Source organism: Filicampus tigris, chromosome 16 (genome assembly GCF_054856515.1).
Source record: "Filicampus tigris isolate MCC_2025a chromosome 16, RoL_Ftig_1.0, whole genome shotgun sequence".
Lineage (NCBI taxonomy): Eukaryota > Metazoa > Chordata > Actinopteri > Syngnathiformes > Syngnathidae > Filicampus > Filicampus tigris.
Window position 1 is genome coordinate 6,183,320 of NC_141232.1, and position 12,918 is coordinate 6,196,237.

Genomic DNA, 12,918 nt, shown 5'->3' on the forward strand with positions numbered 1-12,918 from the left:
AATTCCTATTGATTGCTTTTACAGGCATCATTTTACATGTTCACGCTGCCTCGATGTTGGGAGCTGTACAAAAAATAAGCAGTGAAATGACATTAGCCTAGAAAAATAGGCAGACGTTTCATTCATACGCTGTAAATTAGTTGTAGGAGAGTAGCACATTTCGTATTGCTGGAAATCCAACAAGTGCCAGTGGCCTATTATAGTATTATTGATTGATTGTACAGGATTATGATAAGCATTTCGTTAGGCTGCACTTTTTAGTCCCCTACTGCCCCCTGCTGTCCATAATAACACACAACCATACCCCTTCAAGACTTTTTCTCTTTAATTTTAACTCGATTAAATGGCAACAATAAAATATTTTTGAACAGGGTTAGAAAAAATGGCACAACTAAAAGTAAAACAAACCTTGAAAAACAAACACTCACTATACATTTAAGTATGTACATCAAAGTCCATAAATTAACCAATACTGACAAGCAATATGATTGTTTTCTTTGAATTTTCTACGTGTTAGTGCACTGAAAGGAGTGGAAGCGTAAGAGCGAAACATCAGGCACTCATAATCATGAAAACGACATGTTTTGGTTTGAAAACCTGAGAGGAGCCATAGTTGAACATCTAGCGGTGGCCTTCTAAAGCTTCTGTATGCAACTTGTGCATAAACATCCTGTAGCACTGTGCTATATCTAATTCTTATTAGAATTCGGAACTGATTTACTATCGCTAACCAGCAGCATTTCTCTTTACAACACCAAATAAGGGGAAAACTATTTGTCTGTTTTGGTGTTTTTCCCCCAATCACCCCAATTGTTGGCATTGCCCAACATTTGCATACAAAAAAAAAAAGAAAAAGCAAAGCTATAAAAAGACCTATCCAAACATGTTAAAGCCTTTTATAAAAGTTCTTTTCTTTTACTTATGAGGAGTATTTTGTTGCCACGCGTTCAGACCTGCTGAGTTCAATGTGCTGGGTGGAGTGGGTGCTGAGCGGGGCTGCATTACAGAGTGTTTTGTTTTTCAGAAAGCAGTGGGCTACTTGGAACACCCCCCGCCCCCCGCCCCAGCGTGCTTCTCGGTTTCCCGGCCAGCTGGCTCCAAAAAGCTAGGAGAACCCCCATCTGCTCCTTCAAGTGCAACATGGCGAGCATGGAGCGACTCCTCAGTGCCTCTTCATGGACGACACCTTCTTCTTCCTGGCAGCCAGCATCTCGTAAAAGGGGTCCCTGCTGATGGCGGCCCTGCAGACACCATCCAAATTGTAAGCCATGGGGATTTTTTTCGATTATTTCGATTTCGTTTTTTTTTTCAAATGTGCACGCTGTAAATATTAATGGGATCGTTTAAGTAGATTTCTACAACTTTTTGTCTTTAGTTACGTGTAACTGGCTTTTTGGAAAAATGTCTCCGCCAGACTCGCAAAAGTTCGAGGAGCCCAGATTAAAAAAGCAGAACGAGACGAGCAGGCGGTCACGTACTTGATGCTGTTCATCCACTCGTCCTTCTCCTCGGCCGTGGGGGCGGAGATGCGGTAGAAGGTGTGGTTGCCCTCCACCACGCGACCGTCGGCCTCCGTCTTGCACGCTTTGATCACCTGGTCCTTGTTGTCGGGGATGAAGAGCTCAAAGCAGTTCTGCGGCGGACAGGAAGACCACCGTCAAGGAGGGTTACAATCTATAGGAGTACTTTGAACTTGAAACCGTCAACTAGTAACTTTTACAAAAATCTTGAGTGTTTTGCTTTGTTGTTTTTTTTTGCAAGAACCTTTTCACACCAGAACTAGGAACTTTTAAGGAACTGTAACCTAAGAAGATTTGAAGGAACCTTGTGTGTGAATAGGGGCAACTGGGAACTGCACTTTTACCCTCAAACGAGAAACTTTTAGGAATCTTAATTGTTAATTGTTCTTAATTAGGTATGACGCAGTGGAAAAGCAACACTCATGTTTCCGTGCAGCGAGAAAATGAGGCAGAAGAGGGCATTGTGCTTACAGGCTTCTTGTCCTCCACCTCCCTGATGCTGAGGTTCTCCAGTGGGATGATCCCTCGCGGCTCCTTGTCCTGCACACGCCAAGAACACGAGCACAATGGAACGCACGTCATCGGCGCAGTACTAAGGTCAAGTGGTACTCACCGTCGTGTACTCAAAGTAATAGAGGCAGTTGTCGGTTAAGATGAACCATCTCCTCTTCCAGGTCTTTACTCGGCCTCCTGCGCAGCAAATCAAAGCAATCAGAGAGGCTCAGTGGGAGAGGGGGAGGAAGCAAAAAAAAAAAAAAAAAAAAAAAAAAAAAAAAGGAAAAAGTGCCGACTTGAACAACACGCAGGCGGGCAGACGTGAGCAGACAGACAGATGGAAGCTCCCGACGACTCCCCCGCGCACAAAAGGGTGCGGCGGGTCCCGCCATGCACTCACCACCACCACAGGTAGAAAGAAACGCAGCTTACAGATAACGCCCCGCTTTTATGAGGTCATTGAAAACTTGAATGCTGGCCTCATCTGGCCCAATAAACACACACCTCATAAAGAGTCAGTGTGGGGACGCTACCCCGCTTGCATACAAATACTGGATTTCCGTGCATACAGGCCAGGTGGGTTTGTTTATTCGACTGCAGATGGGGAGGCATCTATCAGAAGGGAGACTTTTGTTTTGAGAATATTAAACAATATTACTTGCGGATTCAAAAAAAAAAAAAAAATGATAAAGTGGAACTGGAGTTGACATAAACATACCCGAGACACACAATGTTTTATCCTGATGGCAAAAAGGAGGTGAGGCGCCTATTTGGGGAAGACTTTCAGATTTTAGAAGGCCATTAAAGAATGTTACAGGATATTATATCAAGTGAAAATGGAGTTTGAAAAATATGTTTTTTTCCCCCACCCTCCTATTAAAGGAAGCAATATGTTACAGGATATTATATCAAGTGAAAATGGAGTTTGAAAAATATGTTTTTTTCCCCACCCTCCTACTAAAGGAAGCAATCTATTAAAGGGCTTGTGTTTGTCTCATGTGAATGATGAACCCGACCACTAACTGGGTGACAACCGTTTGCCTTAGACTGAATGTATGAGGAAAGAAACGACATCTGAACCTTTTAATCATCAGGTCTTTCTTTAAAAGGCCTCGCCCCTTTCACGCCCGGTGGGAGCTTTCATTAACTCGAGCTTCACTGACCCCACCCGACCTCTCACCTTAAACACGGCAGGCTAGTTTCCTGTGTGGGGAAACCCGATCCGCATAGGCAGATGGCAGCCTCCCGTTTCGCCGCGAGGAGGATGCCAATGAGGTTGGGGAGCCTGCAGCTACATTCTGCTACTCTGAAACCTCAAATTTCCTGTTGGGGGCTACTTTGTTAGCTACAAGTGAAGTCTAGACTAAGTGAGCCCACCACCATGTTAGTTGACATACGTCTATACTGTGATAGGAAAGAGAGGGTTATAGTTCCGCACATTGAGACACACCCTTATATTATCATATGCAGGCTTTCAAGCTGTATATGACATCCCATCATATCCCAAAACATCTTGATAGGGCAAACATCTTAAAATTATCTACAGCAGGAGAGGGCAAAGAATGGCTGGCCGGTCATGTATGACCCGTTCCGTTCTAATCCGAGTAATTTAATTAAATTATAATTTATGGTATTAACTTTTTTTTTTTTTTTTTTTTACATTTGGGGAACGGTAATGTTTTGGGTCAAAATGGCCCATGTTTAAAGTTTTAAATATTTTCAAGATTTCACATTGCTTGTATCGTAGTATTTTTATTTTTTTAGTAGTATTTTTTCATATATTTTTTTTTCAATTCACATGGTATATTAAATACGGTATATTGACTCAGCAGTGACATGACATTATAACGGGGGGCAGAAATGTCAAATTTATAGAGTTTTTTTTGTTTCAAACTTATTGTTCAGCTACTTCCACATACAAAATCTTGCAGCATTTTTAAAAAATAAAAATGACTGAAGATCAGCTGGTCACATTGACATTTTTCGGATACCAGTGAAACAAACATAAGATGGATTTATAAACTTTTAATGATGAATAAAATAATGATTAAACATATGATAAGGTGCTGTAAGTACATTTAAAAAAATGACTTTTTTTGAAATCTCACCTTTGAATTAGCTAGCCAAGTTTTCCTTGCCCACTCCTGATCAACAGACACACGTAGCACCCTGGCCGTCATCTCGACCAACAAACAAGCAGGGCGGCATAGACGAACGAACACAGAGCTTGTGGCTTGGAGACCGTTGAATTTAATCGTCCAAGGCCATTTTTTGGGGGGTGGGATCCTCGCACTCCGATGAAGAAGAGACGGCCTCCTCCAGTGCAACAATAGCTGGGTAGCGGTCCCGGCACATTGTTGCTAAGGGAGGGGAGAGCGGGTGGATGCTAAAGTGGAGGGGCGGGATGCAGGGCAGGCGGAGGTTAAGAGCTTTGATGTCTAGCAACTTCATTTTGTGTTGGTTTGGGGTCTTTTGTTCAGTACAGCGGAACCTCAATACTTAAAAGCCAGTCAAATTTTACATTTCAAGGGTTATGATGTGTTTCAACCCATGTTTAACGCTGTTTACTCCGGTTTAATATGGTAGTTTTTTGTTCCTCGTCCAGTCGCCGTCTTTTGTACAGCAGGAGAAAGCACCGTCCATTATAAAGAATTTTTTTTTTTTAAACATTGCTTTGGTGCCATCTAGTGGCACTTTGGCGCCAAGGATCTATACTTAAGGGAAGGGAGGAGCTTTATTTAGTCAGGCCATAGCCTTGTCTAATATCTAACAGGTGGGGCGATGCCTTTTTGTAGGAAGCCTTTATATTTTAGAATGTAAAACAATGTTACCAATATATTACAAATGATGAAGTGAAACTGGAGATTAAGACAAACAAAACTAGAACATAATAAGGGTTCTAATAGATAGGAGGCCTTTATTTTGTAAAAACAGACTGCTTGGTTAGCTTCTTGTGCTAGTTGCCAAACTGGTTAGCTGCCATGATTGTCACGTGGAATCAAAAGGAATTTTGTTTTTGGTTTTAAACTTTTCACTTAAGATTCATTTTACACTTAAGATGACAGTTAATGTTATCTTTTTTTCAACATTTATAACCCTCCCCGCTCATCATTCTCATTACGTGAGAATTTCAAGAGTTTTGTACTGTTAACAATAACATGAGTGCTTCACTTCTGCTTATGCTTGCATATGACAGTTATAAATATCAAAATGTGACCGTAAAGTTTTTGGGATGGAGACGAATCATTTGGACTGTATTCAACTTTAGAGGTTCCACTCTAAAAACTACAAAAGGGTATCCAATTGAATTACATATTGAAACCCTCTCAGACAATTTGCTGCCCGCACCGCTTTCTCCAGTCAAGTAGCACACACCCATCTGATCCACTGAATAGCAAAAGAGAAGAGCCACAGAGTTGAAAAGCTGCAGTATTCCCTTTCTATAGCTGACCACCGTGAGCAAGGGCTTCATGTGGCTGCTGTGCTGGATGGAGGGAAAGGGTATAATGCAGCTTCTGGGCGCAACAAAACCCACATGAAAAGATAGTGACCATTAGAAGACCTCAGTGGGAGAGGTCATAAAGCGAGAGGAGCCCCACAAGGGTGGACGCCAACCACCCACAGAGATAAAAAGAAAATGAGAGGACACCAAATAAAAACCACCAGCGCGGTGAGCGGGCCGGACAGACAAACATCTTGAAGTTGAAATGCGTCGATGGAAGGGACAAACAGACACGGGGAAAACCCAACTGGATGTCGGAGGAGAACAAAAAGCAATAATGGCGCACCACCAAAAAGCACCGGAGAGCTGAGAGAGATGGAGCGTGTCTGGTTTTTGTTTTTGTTTGTTTGGGAAGAGCAGGTGTACATACCTCCTGAGGTAGGAAAGACAACAGCCAAAATCATGGGAACAAACAAACGAAGAGGAAAAAGGAAACAAACAAAAAAATCATCAAATTAAATAAATGAGAAGGAATTGTTGCACCACAGTGATGTTCATTCGGCTTTCGTGCACTGCTTTACGGTGTCGCACTTCTGCCCGCCACATGGTGGAGCTGTGCACACTGAAAAGCCGTACACAAAACAATGCCTGGGCTTGGCTCCATATCGCGTCTTCATTTTATCCTCCACCTTGATTTTCCTTCTGATAATTAGCGGAAAGCGCTTGACGCCGGACAGTTGTCCAGATTCACAGTGATTAACACGATTGACTCCACAAATCAGAGTGAATCAATACAAGGAGGAAACAGAAGAAGGGGAGTGTTGAGGAATCCACCACTGTGATTTTCAGCACCATCAGGTGACCTGTGGAACATCTGGAACGTAACAGGGCAGCCGACATCGCGTGTACATCGCAAACACGAGACCTAAGGGGACGTGAGAATTATGCTCACCATTTTAAATGGTTCCCAGGTGTCTAAGCAACAAGTCTGCGGAATGCGTTTGTCAAAATACTCCCAAGGATCCTGTGATGGGTTTAATCCGTTCCGTGGCCATGCTAAAACTCAAACGCGCATTTAAAATCATTTTTCTCCATTGCAAGGAATGGAAATGCCATTCATGCGTTCCAGCCTCTCCGAAAAACAACAATGTCGGTGATGTTTTCAATTAAGAAAAATAGTACTACTTTATTGTACTTTATAAAAAAAGTAATTACATAATAATATTAAATTCAACAGTTTACTTTCTTTCAATGGACATTTCGCTGCTCCTTCTGGTGTACGCGCCATGGCCATGTGGGGGCACTATAATACAGGAATGACAGATTTTTCATGAAGACACCCGGTCACTGCTTTGTCTCCACTATGTCTCCTTTCACTACACTAACAGTACGTTCACATTTACACACACTACACACACTTGATTGACTTCCTTTCCTGTGTGTACGTCAACGTATGCATCCTCAAACATTTATAAGCCTCCACATATGGTGGTCTGATCTCAAGGCCACATTCATAATTCATCCACGGCGTCTGCATCAAATGTGTACACAAACACACACACTCACGGGTTGTTGACCTCATTTTTAACCGAGGCGTGCCTTTTTGATGTATGTGCTGCTGCTTGACTGACAACATACCATCCTGGACTTATTTCGAAAACGTTTTTTTAGTGATGAAAGGGGCCAATTCGTCGTCACTCACCCAGTTTTAGCAGCCAGCCTTCTCTGTCCGGGTTGAAGAAGGTGTGCGTGAGGTCGTTGCCGTCGTCCTCGGGGATTTTAAAAGGCTCATTCTTGATGCTCTCGTAAAGATTCTGTATTGGCAGAAAGGTGCGGTTAACTCACAGCGGCGTGGAATCGGAACGAGAGGGGCCTCGATCCCAAACTCGCCCTGAGCAGGTCTTCCGGTAGGTCCCCTCCCTCGTTGATCCCCCGGTTCATGGAGATGAAGCGCTCGACGGTGGGCTTGTCCTTCACGTTGGGGTTGTGGAGGCTGGTGTTGAGCATGATGATGGCGAACGACAGGATGTAGCAGGTGTCTGCGACGCGCAGGTCACAGTCAGACCTTATCGGCTTTCCACTTCGATCGTAGTGGGGTGGCTTGCACTATATACCGGTACTGATATTACTGATGTTTTTGGTTTTTGCTATCGTATCTTTTTAACAACCAATATAGTATGGCAGTCACAACTACGGGGTTGTGTCAACAGTACCACCCGCGGTCTGAGAGTTACTGTAGCTTAGTGCAGCCACTCTTCTAGTGAAAGCCCGGGCATGCGGCTGACGAAGCAGCACTTTATCTGTCGTGCAGGGCTGTTAAGCAGCCCCCATGTATTATGCACATCCATCTGCATCCATGATAGAGCTGCTCATCTATGTGCATTATTCCCAAAAGGCAGACACCGCCTAAAAGACAAGCTTGGCAGACTTGGTGTCTGCTAAAGAAAAGTAAGTAGCCGGGCACGCCATTAGGCCCTTCTGGACTGAAATAATGGCAAATCTCCAACAGTCAATCATGATTATGAGAGGAGCTAATTTGAAAAGGTTCTTAGCTGGCACCTGTGGATTGGAAAACTCCCGGGTTGCACTGGCAGTAGCGCTGAGCGAAGGCCTCCATCATGCGGTCGATCTTCTGGGCTTCTCCCGGTAGCCGAAAGCTCCACAGGAACTGTCTGTGAAGACAAAGGTGGCGGTCAGGATGCGGTGGTGAAAGAACTCGGGAGGGTGGTGGGAATGGTGTGGAGCAGGGATGAGTTTAATAAACTAAAGAGAATAAAGAATTATTTCGATATAGTCTTCTTGTCATGAAAAACTTGGGGGGGGGGAGTAATATGGTTTCGAATATGTAGCATATCGTTGCTGTCCTGTGAAAAACACTTTTTTATGTGAATGGTGTTTCTTGTGTTACGGACATTGCATTAACGTGGATTATTTATTTTAATTCTAAAATTGGACATACGTGTTTTTCACAGGACAGCGACGATATGTGACGTAGCTACTACCGTCTCACCTTAGGGCCTGCACCAGGTTGAGGTCTGTGAATTCATGAAGTTCAACAAAAGCGTGGAGGACCTGTATGTTGAATTCATCTCTACGAGGGAAACACAAAAATACATCTGATAAGAAAATAGATATAAAGGGCACAAAATCATAATTTCAACCCAAGGTAAACGTCCGATTGTTGATGCCTTGAGAGCAGGACTGAAGACGTGCTGGTCGTAAAGGGATCGTGCTCCCATCAGGCAGCGTGACAGAGGCTCGGCCCCTTTCCTAATTCATTTATCATCTCATCTGGACGATGACATCATCCCGTGACCCGTATGCCCTTCGGAGCAAATGATCTTCCCCCTGAGCTCAGGCCGCATCACTCCCGGTGGAGCAGCAACCGAACCGATCGCCTCGAAGCGTGCGGAGAGAAAAATCGCCGCTCCCAGACCCCGCCCTTAATGCGCGACTGTCTGACCCGTAATCCCCGCATACCCAAAAAGAGCCCGGCGTCATTTCCGAAAACAGGCGTTGACAAACGCTCGGATCTGGAGACCGATCTTCAATTTCCCTTAAACGAGGCAGACGGTGTCTTGAGCGCCTCACTTAAGAGTGACTAAGACAATTGAAAGCAGATGGAGACGAGCAAGGAGCAGACATTGTCTGAATGCGGGGACTAGTTAAGTATTTTTGGGAAATAATGGGCGTGGCCCCGCACCACAAGGAAGGTGAGCAATATGGAAACTATGCACTTTTGTACATTCAAGTATATGAGTGTGGGTCCTTACCTTTCCCCGAGGTAATCCCCAATGGCTGTTTTGTTGAGACCCTCCCCCTTGCAAAGGAACTGAGCGATGTCATCGCTTGTGTTCTTCAGCAAGTCATTCTCAATGAGAAACTGAATTCCCTGGAAGAGTGAAAGGGAAACGTGGGCATTAAAAAAAAACAACAACAAAAAAACTGTTAGCTCTCAGGCATCACTTGCCTACCTTTTTGGGGTCCATGTTGAATTTCTTACGGCCCATGGCCACCTGTTTGTTCCTCTGCATTGTTTTCCTGGAATGTCAGTGCACATGGATATTAAGATTTCAAATCCATCCTCACAGAGCCAGAGCGCTGGCCCTGAATTACATTAGCATTTTCTCATCTTCTGATTGGTCAGCATGAAGACAATTTAGCACGGCACGGCCGTAGCGATCTGCCCACATTGATACGTTCGGTAAAAAGCATTTCCGATGAGTGTAATTATTCATTTTTTTTAATTTTAAACACGTGTTATTTTACGTGCTACAGCATTTTGTGTAATACCGATATCTATGTCACGGGTTAGTGATTTGAACCCCAAACCTCTAAACTGTGAGGCACACGCCCTAACCATAAGGCTACCGTGCTGTCTGTGTGACCTAAGCATTTTGCCCTCTTATCGCCTCTAATCTACTACTATGATTCATTCATCAACCTAGCGAGTCATCTCATCCAATGTGACTCATAAATCGCATTACAAAATGAAATTTCCTGCCAACTATTCATGTTGACCCTCGCTGCCGTGACTAATCCCGCTTATGGGAAGAAGTCCTTTCTCAGGCCTGGAGCTGTTCAAGGGGGTCAAAGTGGGTTTTCAAGGTACTGCCGTCGCCACGGTGACTTCCCCGGGCCTACGTCGCCTCTCCCGCCGGGATTCCTTTAGCTTTTTGTCCGCTACCGAGCTGCTCAAAGTAAAACCGCAGCAGACAACTGACAAACGTGATCATGTCGCCGTGATAAGACGCCGCGATCGCATCAGCAACCTTTAATGGGTTTGGGAGGCAAGCCAAAGTGCGCCGTGATTTATCCGCCGTTGATGGGATCTCTCTGACCAAAGTAGTCGACCCCAGCGCCCCCTTTCCCTCGGGGGCCGTGCATTGTCTGCCTCGGCCCACTGCATTATTCAATGAGGCCTCCCATCATGTGGGGTGCGAGGGGGTGCGCCCGATAAAACATTTAAAGTGCCTTAAAAGCGCAGCCAATGTGGGAGGAGTATTTGGTGTGACGAGATCGACTATCAATAATTGACAGCTTCATTTGCTAAGTAAATAAAAGGCAAAGTCAATTTGGGCGTCAGGCACGGTAATGTTTGCCATCGGGTGGAGTGGGGGATTGGTTATCTCCTTTTTGACTGCATATAAATGAAGGCATCTGTGACTGCGGGATTCAGTGTGAAAGCCCCCAAATTGGGGCAATACACACCATCGCTAGGTTCCGCCTAAACAGCAATAGCTGATAAGTCTGGGATTTCATGGGACCTTTGAAAGAGGCTCCGTCTTACCTCTCCTCGGTGGAACCCAGGTTCTCAATCTCGTTGGTGACCTCTGCTATCTCATCCTTCAGCCGCTGTGGGAAAGAAAACAGTGTTTTCATGCACCATCATCTGCTCAAAACATAATAATAGACGGTTCACTTGGCTCGTTGAAACAAAAGTGACGGCAATTTGCGTTTTGTTAAGTGTGATCCACGCATTTTGAAGGATATTTCTGGGGGCAAATGACAACATGGCATGCACACCCAAAAAAAAAAAAAAAAAAATCATTATACAGGGTTTATATTAAAGTCCCATATTGAGTTTTAAAGTCATAAACAAGCCACACAAAGCTCCTCGATTCATATCCATTTCCCATGCCTAACTTTTTTTTTTACAGGCCGCACCACAAAGGCAACATCTGTGCCGTCAAGAGCTGCGCAATCCCAACGCATTCCTCAAATGCTTGCCTCCGCAAACAATGGGAGGCCTTGACCTGCAGGCCCGGCGGAGGAGGGCGTGGGAGTCAACAAGGGGCGGGGAACGGTCGGCGCGCTCACTACCAAATACGTAGAGGGGAGGGTGACGGAGGCGTGTCTTTCGGGCGACGATGCCAGTCAAGGCTCATTAAAGTGCGGGTGTCAGCCTGCAGCGTTTTTGTCCGCGAGAACAGTCGGAAGTCGATTCTCCCGCGGGGACATCTGGACGTCGGGTTTTAAAATCTGTCACCCTTGTGTGTCAATTGTCTGACCACCATGGAGATAGCATATTTTAACTGAATGCTTCACATTTAAAACCTCACTTCAAATCACTCAGCATATGGCAACCCACTTTAATCTTCGTGAATGGCTCAACCACGAGCACAAATGTTTTGCTGGGGAAATGAGAGCTAGGTCGGAAATACCCGACATTCCACTTGGGTTGAAATGTGCGGCGGGGGAATTTGTAGAAGATGTGTTGGGGGGGGGGGGGGGCAGCAAGTCGTGATGAAAGAGTAAATGAAAATATTTTGTTTTGCACGTTCAAATATAAAGACCCACCCGCAGAGGCGTCAGTTTATGACAACTTTTGGTTTTCTTGTAAAGGGAAAGCAGTCAAAATAGTAGTTGTGGTAATAGTTCCTTTGAAAGTATTGCACCATGGAAGGCACAAACAACATGTGTAGTGCATAAAATGTCACTGTCTATTTTTGTTGCTTTTGTTCCCATTGACATTGTAGACATATACTGTTGTGTGTTTACACACTTTATGGTTACTATATATAGGTGTGAATATGAATAGCAACATAACTGAACAGCAGCAACTGATGCAGTGAGGAATAGTCAACCCACAAATATTTGACAATAAACTGAATGAACCGACGTTGACATCATGTTGCATCATATCTTAGGTACATCGATGACAGTGGAACATTTCAGGTTCAACACTTTGTTTGGATTTATGGTGCGGATTGCTCAACTTCATTTCGACTTTCGAGGTTCCACTGTAATCTTTGAACTTGACAGTTACCTGAATGTCCTCCAGCAGCTCCAGCTTGCGCCGGCGGATGTTCTCCAGCTCCTGCTGCTCCTCCGGAGTAAGGTCGTCCGGCACTAGGGAGAAGCGGGAGATTAGCACACAAGGCACCAAAAATAAAATAACTTTGTCCTTTTTCCAATTGCTTCACTAAAGACCCCTTCGCAGGCGAATCCCTGAGGGCTCGGCACAGAAATAACACATAAGACTATGGTACATAATAAGTCACAAGTAGTATTTGGGGGTATGGCCTAAAATTCATATCATTGCCTAACTTCAATCAAAGCGGGTGCGGCGCAAGTTAGCTTAGCGCCTAGCATTCCCCAGTAGTTCCCAAACAGCAAGCAAAGCAGTGAGGATATGCGATTTGTTGGATGTGGTGTTGGACGTCAAGCCATTTTTTACAAACGAGTAAAATACGACGACGTCATCAACAAGTGTCATCGCGATTGGTCGTTTGGTCAAAATCCGTAACGCAGACCAAATGTATACCTTCTGGCGCCCAACTCTTGTCACCAGCATTCGCGGCAAGTGAGCTAACGGTCACTAATCTGAAAGAAAGAGAGTCAGTGGTTGACTATCTAAGATTACCCCCCGATGACAAACCTTAACACCCCTGTGACCTCGACTCTCTTCACCCTCATTACATCAGTAGCAGAGTTCAAAGGCTAGAGGGCTGCGTGGCC

General features: G+C 44.6%; 1 protein-coding gene across 4 annotated transcripts in view; it reads right to left on the reverse strand.

The window, feature by feature from the left end:
* Positions 1–307: 307 nt before the first annotated feature.
* cyth1a (cytohesin 1a) overlaps positions 308–12,918 on the reverse strand; it is a 28,553-nt gene continuing 15,942 nt past the window's right edge. For 2 of the 4 annotated variants that reach the window (XM_086055271.1, XM_086055272.1), the window contains 12 exons: positions 12,227–12,309; positions 10,748–10,812; positions 9,432–9,498; positions 9,231–9,349; positions 8,468–8,548; positions 8,017–8,129; positions 7,348–7,496; positions 7,160–7,271; positions 2,134–2,210; positions 1,992–2,060; positions 1,479–1,633; positions 308–1,241 (listed from right to left, as the gene is read on the reverse strand). In XM_086055271.1, the coding sequence (XP_085911397.1) occupies positions 1,163–1,241; positions 1,479–1,633; positions 1,992–2,060; positions 2,134–2,210; positions 7,160–7,271; positions 7,348–7,496; positions 8,017–8,129; positions 8,468–8,548; positions 9,231–9,349; positions 9,432–9,498; positions 10,748–10,812; positions 12,227–12,309 (1,169 nt within the window). In that variant the 3' untranslated portion in view covers positions 308–1,162. Of the gene's footprint in view, positions 1,242–1,478; positions 1,634–1,991; positions 2,061–2,133; positions 2,213–7,158; positions 7,272–7,347; positions 7,497–8,016; positions 8,130–8,467; positions 8,549–9,230; positions 9,350–9,431; positions 9,499–10,747; positions 10,813–12,226; positions 12,310–12,918 lie in introns of all 4 variants that reach the window. The other 2 variants (XM_086055273.1, XM_086055274.1) reach the window with 1 other exon arrangement.